This window comes from Ambystoma mexicanum, chromosome 2p (genome assembly GCF_040938575.1).
Source record: "Ambystoma mexicanum isolate Mex_15411 chromosome 2p, UKY_AmexF1_1, whole genome shotgun sequence".
Taxonomy (NCBI): domain Eukaryota; kingdom Metazoa; phylum Chordata; class Amphibia; order Caudata; family Ambystomatidae; genus Ambystoma; species Ambystoma mexicanum.
The window spans coordinates 422,488,396-422,506,339 of NC_090923.1; the positions used below are offsets into that span (position 1 = coordinate 422,488,396).

A 17,944-nucleotide genomic window follows, 5' to 3' on the forward strand; every position below is an offset into this window, starting at 1 on the left:
GGAATAAAGCCTCATATGTGTGTAGAGTTGCAGTAGTCCAGTACTGAGTGTCTGTATTAATCATGAGCAAGAGACTGACATCTTATGGTTTTGTCAATGAGACCATTATATAAATAGAATAACTGTCATGCTTGAATATGGAGAAAGTCCAATATAACACCTTAGTGATGGATACCAAATCCAAGTGGAATTTCCCCCTAAATGTGGTGATTTGAGGAACAGTCAACAATATACAGTATGGATGTCTGTTTAACTCTGAAGTTTTATTTTGACCACACAAAGGATTATTTGTTCCTGGTGTTTGTTGTTGTGTAAAATAGAATGCAGATAGCATAAAAGCTTGCAATACATTTAAAACCCTTTTGACTAAATGTAACTGAATACATAGATATAAAAAGCCTTTTCAAACAATTCTGGTAGTACTGTGTTTGCTTTTTCATTTTAAAGACGTAATTAGCCATTTAAACAGTATGCAAGATTTGCTACCCAGCATGATTTCAATTTGCAGAGTAACACGACCACTGACTTTATGGCTTAAGTTCAGTTTGACTATGTGCTTGGACATCTGTTTATATGGCCCTTGCTCAATGTTGTTTGAGTAATCCTCCCATTTTCCTTTTTTATGATCTACTCACGAGTCAAAATCAAAAGTGCTGGACATCGGATAAGGTTACCTGCTTGTCTGGTAGATTGTATGCTCTTGCTCCTTGAGCTTCTTCTATATACAGTGATCAACCTTCCACCCCAGACCATAGATACAGTGTGAAATATCCTACTAGTTAACAGTTGTTGAGGAATTAAGCAGGAAGGTGCGTGGTACCCAAGAGGGCTACAAGACCATGGCACATGAAATGGAATCACTGCCCTTTCATTCCAGGTATCTACCCCTTATTTTTCCCTACTGTCCAAGTTCCGCTCATTCTGCCACTTTTAGCCAAATCTTGAGGGAGGCTGTTGAATCTTACTTATTCGTTTTCTTCCCAAATTAATTATTTAGGTCAATCTCCCATTTTGTTTCATTTTCTTTCTAGCTATATTAAATAAGTCATATTTTTCAGTAGGCTTTTATTAATTAGTTCATGCTTTGTTGCATCTCAAGACACGACATTGAAAATCCCATTCTTTTGGCGATTCTTAAACATCTACTTGCTCACCCCAAGGATGTCATGCTGCTACCAAGCTATTGTCTAGGACAGCAGTCACCAAGTACAGTCCTTGGTAGCCCAAAATACACAAGGTTTTCAAGATAACATTTGACTATATTAATACCTCCCCTTTACATTTAGTTTTTTGAAATGCATATCATGTAGATATCCTAAAAACAGGGTGTGAATTGGACTTTTGCCGTCCGTACTTGGAGACCCTGTCTAAACAACCAGGAATGTTTTCACATTGTGCCTGTTTTGAGAAACCTTCATAAGGTCATCCGTTCCAGTAAACCCACCTACTTGACAGAAAATTCCTGGATCTTACATGGCTCAAGATGTCCCTGAAGTAGGAAACAATGTCGACTTAAGACTCTTAAGGTTAAGAGCACCTTAATATTAATCCTCCTTCTCACAGGGTGTGGTGAGCTGCTGCAAACGCCTTCCTCTTTAACTTCTGTCTTCATAACCTGGCACTGTGGCTAGCTATTTGAATGAGCTTCTGATTCTTTGAGGTTGTTGGTGTTAGAGGGTTTGGTACAGTTTTTAATGTTTGTATTTATTTTATTTGAATTTTTGTACACCGCTGGCCCTACAAAGAGGTTCTTGGTACACCTTACAAAGGTCAAAGGTTAAAATAGTGGGAGGTGAAAAAGAAGTTACAAAATGTTTTCTGGATAGGATAGAAAGATTAGGACAGACAAATGGTAGCAGGGGAGGTGGATGGGTGGGGTTATGTGTGGGGAAAGGTTCTTTCTGAAAGTGTTGTTGGAGGGTGCAGTGTGGATGTGAAAAGGTAGGTTGTTGCATGAAGTTTTACGTTATGTGTTAATCTGCATGTCTAAATTCTTCAATAAGAGGTGTTGGCGCTATGTGAAAATTATTAATAAAATAAAAATAATAATGTAGTACTATTCCCTTTCATGTGAATCAATGATATTTCAGGACTTAAAGTACAAGTACTGTTTTAAATGAATATTAAAGGAATAGTGCGCTCAGAAATATTATTGTCCCGAGGGTTCGGGCGTGTGTTTTTAAGCATACGTGGATCGATCGTACAAACATTTCCAATGTACCTTACCGTAGTTTTTCACGTTTGTACAAATGCGAAATCAGGCAGCAGGGCGCTGCCATTTGGTGATAATCTTATCTGTTGCCGCATCGCCCAAGCAGGCCTGCCCTGACGGCACTAATTCATATGCCCCACCCCTGAGCTTGACATCACCAAACCTAGTGATATTCTCCTCCTTTCTCCTTGACGTTACTGGGCAGCGTAGCCAAATGCACCCGGTCATCACCTACGTGATGTGAAGGAGAACCCTGAAATCAACACACATTGTCTCACAACACAGCGTGTCACAATTCGGAATATAAAACTCTACTTTACAAGGAAACAGCAAGACTGTACAATTTGTAAAGTACTTTTATTTCACAATAAACGCTCTGAGAACATCCAGCAATTGCCATATTCAATCAAATTGGATTTTTTTTTCTTTGCTCTCTATCCGCAAATGTTTAATATGAGTCACGCGGTGTTCCTTTTGGGTGCACAAGGTGTCCGTTTTGGATAAAAGAAGCGCTTTGGTCGCACGGTGAATTGCATGGCTTGTGCATCAACTTGGCGCTAGACCACCGTAAAGGATTTTATGTTGCTCCTAATCGCTGATACCGCGTAAGGGCATATCGGCCCTTGGCGATTATCCCAAAAAAGAGTCAAATATATCCAACTATTGACTTGTATCTGCAGCTGCCGGTTGAAAAAGCCATCAGTTGGTATCTGGAATCGCTGACAATCGCAGAATGGCAGGATGTACCTGTTTGGAAAACATAATAGAAATGTGTCTCAGTAGCCGATCTTTATTACAATTTTTCATTTTACTAATTAATTCGGCATTGTGTTAAAACTAACGTTCGGCTCTAAACGGGATGCGGAAGCTGACGCTACAATTTGAGGTACACATAGATGGCATTTTAATAAAATATTAGCGTTGAACCTGGGGGAACCGAGTGGTGGTCTACATGCATCTCGATGCTGGACTGCCCATGTGCACGTTAGAAAGACCGGTACACATAAAGGTTCTACTTACGTTTCATTGCAATATGCCACATAGAACAAATGAGTACAATGTAACTCAGGAGTAACGGTCAGCTAATCATAAGTTGACTCGTCTGGGTATAAAATCGTCAAAAGTCAAACTTACACTATATTCGGCATTTCCATTCTCTTGGCCTAACGCAGACTCCGTTCGGATCAACGATTTTTCATAAACTGAACGTACATGTTCCTTTATCCAGTTTATGAATGTATAACCTTATCATATCTTACATTATTGCACCCTTCCTTTAATTCAATTCCTTTCGGAATGGTCCCTTTCTCTCAAGGTCCAAAAACAATTGAACCTTAAACTGTGTGTGTGATGCGTTGTCTTCCTCAGCTCGCAAGCATAAATTCAAAGCTGGTGACCTTCACTCAGAATGAAGATACATTCTTAGTTTGCAACATCTTGTCTCACCGCATCCATGAGAACTGGAATTGTGAAGCACGGGCACAGGAGGAAAAATGTGGTGGCTGTCATTGCTCGCTGTTCGTGGTGCTGCGGAGGGGTAGGGGAAACTTTGCAATGACAGAATGCGCCCTACTCTAATATTGGAGGCGAGGGTACACAAAATGGAGTCAAAGTGTGTCTAGCAATAGCCCCACCTCTGCTTATGTCACGGCCTCCTTCCCCATGGCAGTAGATTGGCAAAGGAGACGTCCACCGTGGGTGCAAGATCAGGATGCCACTTTCACGTATAATGTATGTTGACCGGGGGCTCAACCAACCCACCCCTTCCTTACTACCCCCAACACATGCCCCCAAGAATATATTGGTCAGAGTGCTTCTATTTCTCACCAACAACGTACTTTGATGCGCTGTTTTGTTCACAGTCAGTACTTCTTGCGTGCAGCGTATCTTATGTAGCCTAGGTCTCAGCCCTTTTGTGGGACGAGCAGTTATTCAGCTATTTGGGCAACTGTATGGTAAGTCAACTGCCTAACCCCAAAGTTTCTTTCACGCTGTTATCCATCTGGCCCTCACACGATCAGTGAAGGTCCCACAGTAGCTCGACAAAACTGTGAACTGGGAAGGCACAGCGTTACATTGTATGGCAATCGTAAAAATTGTACTATTTGAAAAAACTTTTTAACAAAGAGGATACATTTTAAAAGACAAAAAGGATGCTTTATTAGGACACTTCATAAAAATACTGTTGATCAAAAAAACAGATGGTAATCATTTGTACCTGGATTTGAACTGTTCCACGAGCACTGCTTTAGGTGGACAGGGCACGTTGACAATGTTTTGTGGCAATGTATGTGTACTCGTAACAAAATTGTGCTCAATTCCATGATTATGCATATCTAAAACATTAATAATAAGATCTTTCACAAAATCAAATTCCATTTTCTCATATACTGGCTTGACCACCCATTTTTTGCTTCTTTTCGTAAAGGCCATAGTGTAGCGAAGCATCCCAAGGTTTCCCGCAGTCCTCGATTCTTCGCGGCCTACATTCTCGTTATGCACTGATACCGCTAGTAATGTCCTATATTTCATCCCTTCAATGCCAAAATACAATCTCTTTGGCCTGTACTTTAGGCACATATTGTGGAACACCTCCAAATCTCCCGTGTGACAGAATTCTGTCAGTCCCTTCAGATCTCTTGATCGAGTTTTATCAAACACAATCTTCTCAAGGGCTTTGTGTGGAGGTGAAGATGGAATCAACCACTTCTTCTTCCGTTCCTGCTCCAGCGACAAAGGGCCATGTTCACATTGGTGGAAATGTTGGTTTTTTGTCCAAGAGTGAACGTTGGAACAGTGGTGCATTAGTGACTGCCATTTTTCGAGTAGATTTTCCAAAGACCCATCACAAGTTTTGGAGCTCCACCGAATTTGGTTGCTGAAAGACTGGGACCACTGTGAAATACTTTCCGAAGCTTTTTTTTTTCCCGGCAGCTGAGATTTTATTATTATTGATGGATTTGGCAACGTGCCATACATCAAATTGATGGCAAATATTTGGAAACTGCTCTCTCATTGTCTTGGCTATTGAAACATGTCTGTCCGTGGCTATGAGGTCGATTTGCATTCCTCTCGATTGTAGATCTTCCAGTGATTTAATAAAACCAAGTTTCTCCATGGCCACTGAGGATTTACATTCGGACACCTGCATGACCACCAAACTCACTATTTTTTTTACTTTCCATGTACTGAAAGTGGTATGTGCAGTACTTTGCTGAAAATGCGGGGCTGTCACACTGTCATCTCCAGCTAGCCTGAACTGTTTTTCTGAGAATGTACTTTGAATAGACAATTGTTCAATTTTCCAAGTTTCACTAATGGCAAGGAATAGATATTGACGTTGATATTTGTAGTACTGCGTTTTAGAAATGAAATGGAGTCCCACACATTGACAGAAACTGGACAACTTAATGAAACTAGAGCCACTGAAAAGTAAAGCTGCTGCACACAGTAGATTGCCAGCTGGCAGTTTCCCCAGCATTGGTTGAGCTGACCATGACAATTTTTCATGGATCTTTTCACAGGTGGCATGCATTTTGAGGTTACTGCCTTGTGATAGACGAGTCACATTCACCAATGGCTTCCAACATAGTTCCCCTCTCACTGAATGCACACATTTCAACATCTTTATAATCTCCATCTAGCTGCTGTCGAATACTATTGGCCTCCTTTATTAGACTGTCATCCTGCATTAATGTTGTTTCTGACTGAACTATGGTTGACATATCAGCCAAACTGGACATACTGTAGTTGAGATCTTTGTCTATTTTCTCGGTCAATTGTATTGATGCTTCAGTCTCTGTCATTTCAGCGTCTGTTACGTGAACGTGAATCAGAGAAATCATCAATGTCGATTGATTTTTGGGTGGCCCTTTTTTAGCGGGTGTCGATTGTGTCAAGTGGTCTGCGACTAATTCAAAAGCATCTTCAACACATTCAGTTTCATCTTCATCTGGTGGAGCAGTCGCATTGTAGCAATGGTCCAAAAACACTTTGCTGGCTTCGCCGGTCACATTAAATTCCTTTTATGGCCATTGTGCAAATGCATTTAGAGTCTGAACATGCGCCTCAATTAATAGTTGCTCCATGGTGAAATCAGTTTGGCAAGCAGCATGTCTCATTTGTGTCGCTGTCTGTGTCTGCATAGTCCGTACGCCATTGGGCATCTAGAGGACAAGTTGGAAAAAGATGTTCAATGTAAATCCAACATACGGTATTGGACAATTTACATTAAAAAAAGCATTTTATCAAGCCCCAGCAAAAAACACTGTTTAAAAATTGAAATTGTTTATAAATTACCTTATCTTTCTTGCTTTTCGTTGAAACCTTCTTTACTGTAACGTCAGCAACAGCAAGCTGGTCCACCGACTCGGATCCACGTGCCTCTTCTTCTATATCCGGATCTTGTATACATCCCCAGAAAAGAGTATCCATTTAAAATAAGTCATTGCTTGTTTCTAATATTGTCACTGTCTAATAGTAGCAGATCTAGGACTGACTTTCTTTCATTCAAGGGAGCTGTCAGTACGCATACCTCTGGCTCTGGATGAACTACAAGAGATGATGTAATTGTAGTCGAAGCTTCAGCATCTCCCTGAAATACAGTACTTGTATTAGTATGGATGAAAAAATTGAAATTGAACACACACATTGTGACGCAGACATTGGTACATATCAATAGCAAACCACGAATGAAACATTGTGTAAACGAATGGCACGATACATAAATATGATAAGATTATTTCAAATTCCATGTATAAAACAATTCCGGAAACTGAATAGCTAAGTAACACTACCTGATACACGCTCTAAGTGGTTGTTGACTCCAGACAAGACATGGATGCTGAATCTTGCTCCTTCATATTCAGTGCACAGTCATGAAGTTGTAAAGGGAAAATATTATTTGATTTAGAAATGCTAATCTTAAATATTGGCATGTAAGGAGACAGATTACGAAAACATTATGCTTATTTCAAAGGACACTATAGCATAGTTATCTGCGCCCATAAATCAATTTTCTATGAGGCTTCTAAAAACAAGGACAGATGTTTAGCAAAATGGTATTTATTTAAAAATCAATACAATCTTGTAAATATGAAAAGTATTATAAGGGACATTTACACCTAAAACACCAATCTGTCCATTTAGTTACCTGTTCACTACTCCAAGGGCTACTGCTAACTCCGGAACTGTGACTCAACTGAGGCGGCATGTGAATGAATAGAGTCAGAATTACATTTGGGGGCAATTTTTGAGTAGTTCTGAGTTGATTATTCTTTATGTACATGGATGGGTTGTACATATTCGGGTAATGTGCAGGCTGCAGATGCGGAATCGATCACCCCTCTTGTCCTCCAAGACTTCTTTGACTCTACTTTCAAGCTCTGCCGGTGCATATATCCGCAATATCTGACCCATTCTCTTATTCGTTCTATAAGCTTTGGGAATACATGCGTTATAGTGCCTGATTTCTCATGGGTTTTAGAAGGGCAACCGAAAATCACACATGCAGGCATTGTTGCAAATTCTGCAAAAACAAAGGTCAACATTATTCAAAATTTACTTTGCATTAAAACGTGAGAAAGAAGTAATTATACCATACATTCTTCTAAGCAAAGTATGTTTTGGTCACCACTGCAAAACCAGTGCAGCGTGGCCGGCTGTATTATAGGATAACTTTCATAAACAATTAATTGAAGTGACAAAAATCAGAACATGTTACTCGTCCCTTGAATGTACTATCATGCATCAAAAGGAAACATGTTATATTATAGACACGGTCCGCGAAGGATGTAATTCGATGACAATTGACACTGATGACAATTGTTATATTGATAACATAACAAAGTAAACTCAAGTCAATGGCAATGAGACTAATAAATATAACACTACTGGGTACCTTTGTTCGAAATATATCAAAATTTAGAGATCAAAGAGATATGATTAGGTAACATGCCCTTACCTTGACCAACAAGCAATTAGATTCAGCAAGCAGGGTAGTTAGTGGCAGGAGAACAGGGAGATGTTCACAGGTAGCACGACAACGAGCTGACTCGCAGTGGTCACAGAAGTTCTCAGCACGATGACGAACAGATTCTCAGTCGTCACCGAGTTTCTCAGGTAGCACGTTCACAAGTTGACTTGCAGTGCTCAAAGATGTTCTCATGATAAATATCAAGTGGTTTATAAAGAATTAGAAAAGAGGGTGTATATGTGAATGAATGACGTGTAAATGGCATGGTCTTATGTGGATTGTAGGGGCGCGGCCTGCTTCAGGGGATCCTGCCTGGAGAACCGGTGTCTGTGGAGGGCATGTGTACAATGGCCCCTGGGCGTAAGATAACTTTGAAGTGTACATGGTGTTTGGCACCTTGGCCTTTTGCACCCCTGTTCAGTCCCCTTTGGCAGAGCACATCCAGTGGTGCCAACTGCCTTTAATAATGGAGGGGGTCGAGGGGGTGGATGAGTCTGAGGCGTGCAGACAAGGCCCTTGACACTGCTGAATGGAGACCCACTTGATTCCCTGAAAAACTAAAGCAACCATTGATAAAAGTTCTGTTGTGCTTTATTTTGTTTCTTAATTTTATGGCACAAATGTACTACACATTGTAAAGTTCAGGTTGCAGCACAGCAAGGGAAAATCCTCTGTATTGACCGCTGTCACTGGGGAATTTTCCTCGAATGGCACCAACGACATAGGCGGGGTATTACTCGTCGAACGCTGTATCCAAGCCTCCCATGAAGCCACCATGTGTACGAACGATAGGCCACCAGCCTGTACCACCTGTGAAAGATAAGGATACAGACTGTTTTTAAATGACCAAGATAAGTGTATTAAACCTTAGTTGCCAATGACAATTCTTGTATTCAATGGCATTGTTGCCAGTACAAATGCTATCTAGACACTGTACAATATTGAACCACTATTATACGACTGTTACTAGAGAATTGCAAGACTAAATTGGTTTGACAATGATATGTTGCAGTTACGACACTATAGAAGACAACCATGAAATAGTAGTGGCGTAAGTGACATCACAACCAGAGTATACTTACTTGTTACTTGGATTCCGAGGGCGAACTGTTGCGCGAAGTTTGTGTGTAAACACCATCATAATCCTCAACACAGACCATGTGAGGCAGGCTGCCCTGAATTCTGGCAGCTTGGTAACGCATAGCGGGCGTGTCTCCCCTTGAGATATGTAGGACAAGCATCCAGAGTTTTCTCTGCAGCAGCATTTCTCCTCCTCGGTAGGCATTAGCGTGCACCGATTGCTGGTGCACCAGGTGGAAACGGTGTCCATGTGACTAGGCTCAGGCTCTTGATCTGTTGAATCGTCCTCCCAACTGTCATCCGAAGCCCCATCATTTCCGCAGCTTTCTCTTTCGAGTAATTCTGCCTCGGAATACTCCGGCTCATACTGGTAGGGCTGTATTGTTGCCATTGTGGGGGAAACGAAAATAATGTACAGTAATGGTACTGGTGTCTGTTCGCACAGGCTACAAGCAACAAAGGTAGCTGACCAGAGCACAGAAACGAGGCACAGAATACTCAAAGAAAGACAATGAGAGAAATGGAAAAGAAAATCTGATGTTGTCTGTTGTGGAGTGGTCTGTTTATACTTATTGAGGAAAGAGGCGTCCTGCCATTTCCATGGCGACACGTCATTAGCTGAAACGCAGAGAACGTTGACACGAGATGTGCTTTGGCGTCGTGAAATGGCTGGTATGCGTCTAGTGATGTCAGGCTCAGGGGCGGGGCATATGAATTAGTGCCGTCAGGGCAGTCCTGCTTGGGCGATGCAGCAAAGGATAAGATTATCACAAAATGGCCACGCCCTGCTGCCTGATTTCGCATGTGTACAAACGTGAAAAACTATGGTAAGGTACATAGGAAATGTTTGTATGATCAATCCACGTATGCTTAAAAAAACATGTCCGAACCCTCGGGACAATAACATTTCTGAGCGCACTATTCCTTTTATCATAGACTTTGGGGTTTTAAGCAACTCATTGGTCCTCATTACAAGTGTGGTGGTAGCCTTGCCGGCAAAACCGGCAGGCTGCCACCAAACTTGCAATGTTTTCCGGCTCCCGCGAATGGGCTATTACCGTGGCATTCCGGCCCTGCCGGACCCGGTAATTGCCCATTTGCGGCCGCTGGAAAAAAGATGCTCCCCATTCATAACGGTGCCTGTGCATCCGATATGCTGTGCTCGCGGGGACCTTTCTGTCTGCCAGGTTCTACCTGGCGAGTAGAAAGGCACCCACGAGCACAACTCGTAGTTTGCCGGTCCGGGAACTATGGTACCGGCAAGCCTGTGGTACCGTAGTTACCAGACCAGCAAACTCATAATGAGGCCCATTGTATGTAATCTAATTGTTTGAATGTTGTGTGTGTCTACATTTTGTGTAATGTTATTTCTTTTATATCGTATGTTTTTGTAAACTGAAGAAATGTGAAAGATTTCTTATAAACCATAACACAATAAAAAAAAGTAGTCATTATTATTAGAGTAATTATATTACAATCTGAATACAGGGGGTAAGCAACCGTGACTTTCTGAGAGTCACACATTGGCCTTAGTTTCTGGGTAAGTGAGCGTTCTTTAAAAATGTAATGTTGAAGTGAATTACAGTTCTCTTCCCATATGGTGTTAGCATCGAAAAATAGCACCAACACGTAAAACGTGTGGAAAAATAGTTTCTTTGGTTTTGCAAATATGGAGAAATGCACTTCACTTCACCTCCTGGTAGATGATAAATCATGGGTAGCGTTTTGTCAGTATTCTGTTTCATATTTGTCACGTCAGTAAAATCATAGCACATTTGAAAAGCTGCATGGCTGCAGGGTTGAAACATAAATCTCAAGTCCAGAATGGGATTTGTTTTGGGTGCTCTTCATTTCCACAGCTGGCTCGCTGTCCCCTCCTCCAACCCCCAACCCATCTGCTTGAGTTAGTGCGTAGTTGAGTTTCTTGGGAACATCACTCAATGCATCACTGAAAAATGCTATACAAATAAGTTTCACTTGTAGTTCCCATCCTTCGCATTAACCCACAGGGGCGTTTAATAATAACTCGCTTTCCCTTCTCTCTTTTTGCAGGATCTCTGGTCGTGGAAGCAGGGTCACGTCGTGGCTTCTTGGCAGTCGGCGGTCTGTGGAGCTTTTGCAGGTGCAGACGATTATATTATGGGTTATTTAGCGATATTACGTGAGCTTGAGGGGGGAAAAATAAAACTAGATTCGCATGCTCACAAGCAGTTTTTCTATGTGTTTTTCAACGTAAAACATCCTGAGCTTGTTTAAGGAGAGGTCCCCGGAGTGGGTGGGAACATCGAGAGCAGGGCGGTGGACTCAGGTGTCCGTTTGAAGAACAGGCAATTTGTTTTAGACACATTTCGGACGTTTGAAGAGGAGGCCCTGTCAGTCAGGATTTTGGGGCTGGTTTGAGAAGATTTGTACATTCCTCGGGCAGAACACACTGCTTGGGTGCAGGATGGTGCAGCTGTCTGCCCCAAGCGATTCCCCAGGGGGCTGAATGATTTCAACGGGAGTCCATGATTCACGCTTCACGTGACAGGCTTGACAGAAGCAGGGATTAACTGGTGTCCGGAGAGCAGTGGATGTGGCAGAGCAAGCCCCAAGGCAGGCGCTTTCAGTGTTGCAACACTGGGCAGTCAAACATCTGGGCAGCTCTGGCGGAGGTGCAAAGGAAAGGGAATGACCGCATGCAATATTGTGTTACCCTTTAGTAATCAAAACATGTCCTATGCGTACGGGGGTCCCATCTTTGTTACTAATTCCTGAGGAAAGTGTATTAGTTCTCAATACATTTACCAACATACTACACATTTTAAACGGCCCAGGAATACACAAGTTCACAGCCCGCGAAGCCACTCCTAGATCCTTTCATTTCTATAGTGACAGGAAATGCTGCAATCCAATCTCATTAATGAGCAATTAATGGGACACCCCTGCATTTAGGAATAAACTATGACCTTGTCATCTTGGTGTCAGAGCAGGTGGGAGGGGGTGCGGGGGAATGACACTTTCCCTCTGGTTATAGCAGAGGTGTCTCGGGGGGATAGCACAGAAGCAACGTGCTCACCTTGGAAGCAAAACGACACGAAGCACCACGGACGCGCTTAGAAACCTCTGGGTATTAAGCGCATTATAAATAACCTATCATATCATATCATATACTCTGTAGAATTGTTCCCAGTCCACAATATTTGTATAACGAATGTGCTGCTTGAAAGGGGATTCACTGCCTTACAAAAATGATCATAGAGCACCGAAATAAGCCCATCTGTACTGTGGGGAAATGTAGTCCGAGGCTAGGGAGGGCGCGACGAGGGAGGGGGGAGGTAAGTGACGTGGAGGGGCATGAATAAATACGTAGAGAGTTAGAGCTCCGTCCCTTCTTCCCGTGCAGCATTACGTGCGCCCTGGCTGCCTGATCCCAGAGGCCCCAGTGATTGCAGGCAAGAGCCAACATTACACTGGCGACGAGGGATGGCCCACGTACAGGGCAGTGAATTCAGCGCAGAACGCCCGCAAGGCAGGCGTAGCTAGCAGCCGACGAACTCCAGAGCGAGGAGACCTGGAGGCAGCACATGGCCCAGGGGGGTGAACCGAACCCTGAGGCTGCAGCAGTGAGTGCTGGGCAGTCGTTGGAGGCCCGGGGCAGGGCAGGGGCCCATCAATCATCAGTGCTTGTGCCTTCTACAGGCAGCTGCTACTAGGCTGAGTAGTGTGGGTTCCCCCCCCTGCTCTTGGCCCTGTTGTTCTATGCCCTGACCCAGAAATGATAATGCGTGCACAGTTCTGTTTGCGTGGAAGAATTAGTGGCCGTAGGCCTGTTTATTATATACAACAAATGACGCTATACACTGGTTATGACAACTGTACAGTAGCTAACACTTTTTGGGCACCTCGTGTCCAGGGGTTGGGATGCCCCCCTTCCTTTAGCCTCCATTTCGTTGTCCTGTGGCATCCTTTCCTGGACACGTGCCGCCACACCTGAGGGGTTGCTTGTCTAAACCGCTCAGGTCCCCCCAAAACAGTGACCCTGCCGCCCCCTTATTTGCAACCCTGTGCCGCTAGTGCCTGAAAGATGTTGTCCGCAAATCTCCCCCAGCCCTTGTTGGACATGTGTACCCCGTCCTGGTGGAACCAGTCTGGGTCGTTCTGTGATAGCCCATGTTTTATGAAATGGAGTCCTGTGCTCCTGCAGTACTTCTCTATCGCTTTGTTCAGTTTTTTCCGTGCCGTCTCATGGCCTGCCTCTTGCGCGCCCCGTACCAGATTCTGCGAGTTATGATCTCTGACATAAAGATTTTCGTTTTACCCCAGCAGTGCGCTATCGCCCTTAGTGATTCGCACATGTCGCGCATTAGCTCGCCCCGGTTTGTTCTGACCAAGTCGTTCCCCCCGAGGTGGATGACCAAAAACTCGGGGGGGTCCCTGAAACCAATCAGATCTGACAGCCTGTCGTGGATGTCCTCCCAATGCATCCCTGGGAGGCCCCACCATGAAGTTATTGTTCTTTTGAAATGCAAACCCTCTCTGTAATCCTCGATCCACCTGCCTGCTCTTGTCACGAATGAATGGCCGACTATCCATGCTGATTTGTAGGGTGTTTTGTCTGCATGGAAAATGGGAAATGAATCATATCATGTTTTCTCGCACATACCTCTTGAAACATTGCGATTTCCAACCCCCGATACTCTTTACTCCCTCTGCCCCCAATCCACCTGCCCATGCTGATGTGGCTGCACCTATTCTAAAAGAGTGGGTCCCGAACTCTGCCTTGTCCCACCCCGCCTTTGTTATAGTTTTCTTTAGTACTTCTTGAAATTGATACCTGCTGAGGGCCCTACCGTCCCTATGTATCAATAGCTGGCCCCCTACTTCTGGACGCACTTTGAGGAATTGCTTCGTGATGCACCTTGGGCAGTACTCTCTTTCTTTGATACAATTTATTTCTATTGTCCGCCCCCTCCCTCCTTGGTCTGTTTTGGACTTCCTTAGTAATATTGCCATTCCTTCGGCCCCTATGCATATGTCGGTTTTTTCTAAGCCATCCACTGCCGCTGTGTTACGCGCTACTAGCTCCCCGACCCTTAGTGCCCCATAATATGCCAATGCAAATGCTGCCCTAAACAATTTGATCTCGTAGCTGCTGTTGCATGTGCTGTGTAAGAGTTTTAACAGTATCGTAATCTTTGCAAAATTCAGAGGCCTCCTGCTGTCAGGTGTCTTTCCTTCTAACCTTGCCCACCCCTTCATTGCGTATTTTATTCGTGAATTTGTTGTCGGGTCTGCTATCCCGGCCACTTTCACTGTGTATGCTATCGCCGCCAGGTGTGCTGCTGCCCAACTTTTCCTCTTTCCTTGCGAAAATGCGCTCCCCACAAAATCACATAACATTGCCACTGTGATGTACCCGACCTTTTTGGCTCCTGTTTCCCTTAATACATTATTCACATGCTTTTTATATTGCTCACCAGTTGTGTATGTTATGGCGTTTCTGGCCAACTTCTCTACCGTCTGCTCCTGTGGTTCTTTTTCCTTTTCTGAGCCAACCTTGTAGTTGACCGTGCTTCCTCCCATTCTTCCAGAGGTACCCACGCCTTCCTTGGCGTGGGCGTTTTTTTCCTTTTTGCATCCGGGCGCAATTCTCTGAACCTGTCCCACTGAAAGCGAGATAAGGCGTCAGCGACCACGTTTGCTTCACCTGCGATATGCCTTGCCTTTATGCTGACATTATTCATAAGACAAGTTAGGGTTATAACCCTCATTATTTCCAGCACTAGTGGGCATGATGTGCTCCCGTTATTTATGACATGTACTACTGCCATGTTATCCGACCATACATTTAAATCCTTGCAGCTCAGCTCTTTTTCCCATGCGCATAGCGCTACCCATATTGGGAATATTTCCAACAATGTAATATTATTAGTCCATTCTGATTTTTGCCATTCTTCTGGCCATTCTTCCGCACACCATTCTGTCCCTAGAATTGCGCCGAAACCGAACCCCCGGCTGCATCTGTGAACAACACCCTTTCGTTCTCTTCATTTATAGGTGTGCGCCAGATTACTGAGCCATTGAAAGATTTTAAGAATTCTGCCCATATCCCCATGTCTCTTTTTATACCTTCCCCAATTCTCACTCTGTGGTGTCCTTCTCTGGCCCCTCTTGTTCTCAGCTCTAACCTTCTCTGGAATATTTTACCTTGCGGTATGATTCTTCCTGCAAAGTTCAGTTTCCCTGCCAGTGACTGTAGCTCCTTAACTGTGGCCTTGCTTTTCCCTGTCAGGTCTTTGATTTTACTTAGTAAGTCTGCTACCTTTTCTTCCGGGATCCTGCATTCCCCCATTCGCGAGTCTATTTCGATGCCTAGGAATTGTATTGCTTGTGTTGGGCCTGTGGTTTTTTCTTCTGCTAATGGGACGCCCCACTCTTTTGCCAATGCTATGAATTTCTGCAGCGTGTTTTGACATTGATTGGAGCCATGTGGCCCCACAAATAGAAAATCATCCAGGTAATGTACTACCTGCGCCCCCTCATCTTCCTTTGTAAGTGCCCATTGCATGAATGAGCTTACTTTCTCAAAATATGCACATGAAATGGCGCAACCCATTGGGAGGCACCTGTCCACAAAGAATTTGCCTTCCCACTGCATACATAGCCACCTCTGGGACTCTTCTCTCACCGGTAGTAGACGGAATGCCGACTTTATGTCTGCTTTTGCCATCCATGCTCCCTTCCCTGCTTCTCTGACTATGTGTACGGCTTCCATAAAATCTGAGTAACTTACTGACACTGCCTCTTTGTTGATCCCGTCATTAACTGAAGCCCCTGTTGGGTATGATAGGTGGTGGATCAGTCTAAACTCGCCTGCCTCCTTTTTTGGAACTAACCCTAGCGGTGAACATATGTATTCTTTGAACGGGGGGGAGCCGTAGGGGCCTCTGATCCTCCCTAGCTCGATTTCTTTGTTGATTTTTTTGGTTACTAACTCTTTGTTCGCTAATGCTGATTTCAGATTTTTGGGCGTGTTGGTAGAACCGTGTCCTTCAAAGGGGATCCTAAAACCCTCTTGAAACCCTTGCCTGATCGTTTCTGCCATTTCTTGATCTGGAAACACCCGTAGCCATTTCTCCATTATTTCCAATTTTACTGGAGTGGCCCCTTTCTCGCCTGCCCTTCTAGTTCCGCTTCTCTGGCCCCCTGTACTTATTGTATGCTGACCTTGTGCATTTACTGGTGGCATGTTCCCCCCCACAATTCTCGCATTTGTGATTGAATCTGCATTTCTTCCCCCAGCTGCATAGCACCCCTTTCTCGAAATTTCTGCATTGTCCTGGCTGTGTTCTTGAACCCGCATTTTCTCCCTTGCCACCCCCCTGTGCTGTTGGTGGTATGTTGCTCTGCCAACTTCTTTGTGCCTCGTACTGCCTGCTCCGAAAATTCTGCTCGCTTGCCCTGTCGCGACTACCTTCGAATCTCCTATTGCTGTATCTGTAATCGCTTCTATAATCATTATACCCATACTGTCTCCTGTAGTAGCTGCCCGCATTTGGCTGTTCTCTGCTGTCCCACTTCTCTTTTAATACATTAAAGATGTACAGGTTGTAATTCTCTTCGTCCCACCCAATATCTGGGAAGCAATCCATCTCTTTCCTAAACTCATGATCATACTCTTTCCATGCATCCCCCCCAAATGCTTTGTAAACCTTCAGCACACTCTGCTGATAGGTAACCAGCGATGGGCCGTCCTCGGGGAATTTCTGCAAAATGATGGACGACATTATCTGGAATGCTGCTGTCCAATTGTCAAAATTCCTTGTTACTGCTGATCTTTTCAATAAAACTTTCTCATCCTCTTTTATGTCCTCTTTTGCTACGTCGTGGCCCCTTTTCTGTACATCTAGCAATGTGAATATGTCTATTAACTCTTTTCTCCATATTTTTTCCTTAACTTTTTCGCTAATATGCCAGGCTTGTGCTTTCAATGACCGCCCCTGAGCATCTTTGCCTATCGTGGGTCTCCCATATTTTGTCATAATACTGGGTGGCTCTTTTACTGTTACTATGTCAAGCTCTGGCGTTGCTATATGGTTTGGGCTTTGGGGTGGCTCTGGTGTAGGGGTGTTAGCCCTGTTGTCTGTTGGCCCCTGCCCCCCTGCCCCCCTACCTCCACCTGTTCTGTCCTCAGTATTCCTTCCTCTCCCTATTACCCCTTTCTTTTTCACCCAGTCTCGCAGGTGGTCTCTCTCTTCATCCTCGCTATTTTCCCATTCTGATTCCGTTTTGTCTTGCTCTCCTTCCTTTCCCCTTTTGGCTCTGGGCGACCTACCCTGGACCTTCATGCATTCGACATTTGTATTTAATACTTTAATCATTTTGTTAATGTTGTTGCTTAATTTTACGATACCTTTGTTTTTCTGCTTTTTCTTAGGCCTTTCTGGCTCTTGCGACTCTTCCGCTGCTCCTCTTGCCCTCTTCTGACCTTGGGGTACCGCCGCTTCTTCCTCGCTGTCAGTGGAATCCTCCAGCAGCAGGGGCGACATTGCCCTAGCCCTTTCTTCCTTTTGCATCACCTCCAAGACCCATTTGGCCCCATAGTCTTTTTCCGCCTTTTTGGCCCATGCGCTGAATTCCTGCGCTCTTCTTATTTTTTCTTCCATCCTTCTCACTTTTTTGCCTCTGTTGTATCA

The 17,944-nt window shown here is 44.0% G+C and overlaps 1 protein-coding gene across 1 annotated transcript in view; it reads left to right on the forward strand.

Moving 5' to 3' along the window:
• Positions 1 to 17,944, forward strand: part of SLC25A26 (solute carrier family 25 member 26) — a 1,812,191-nt gene that overhangs the window by 1,439,026 nt on the left and 355,221 nt on the right. The window contains exon 7 of the mRNA XM_069643784.1: positions 11,319 to 11,388. Within this exon, the coding sequence (XP_069499885.1) occupies positions 11,319 to 11,388 (70 nt within the window). The remainder of the gene's footprint in view (positions 1 to 11,318; positions 11,389 to 17,944) is intronic.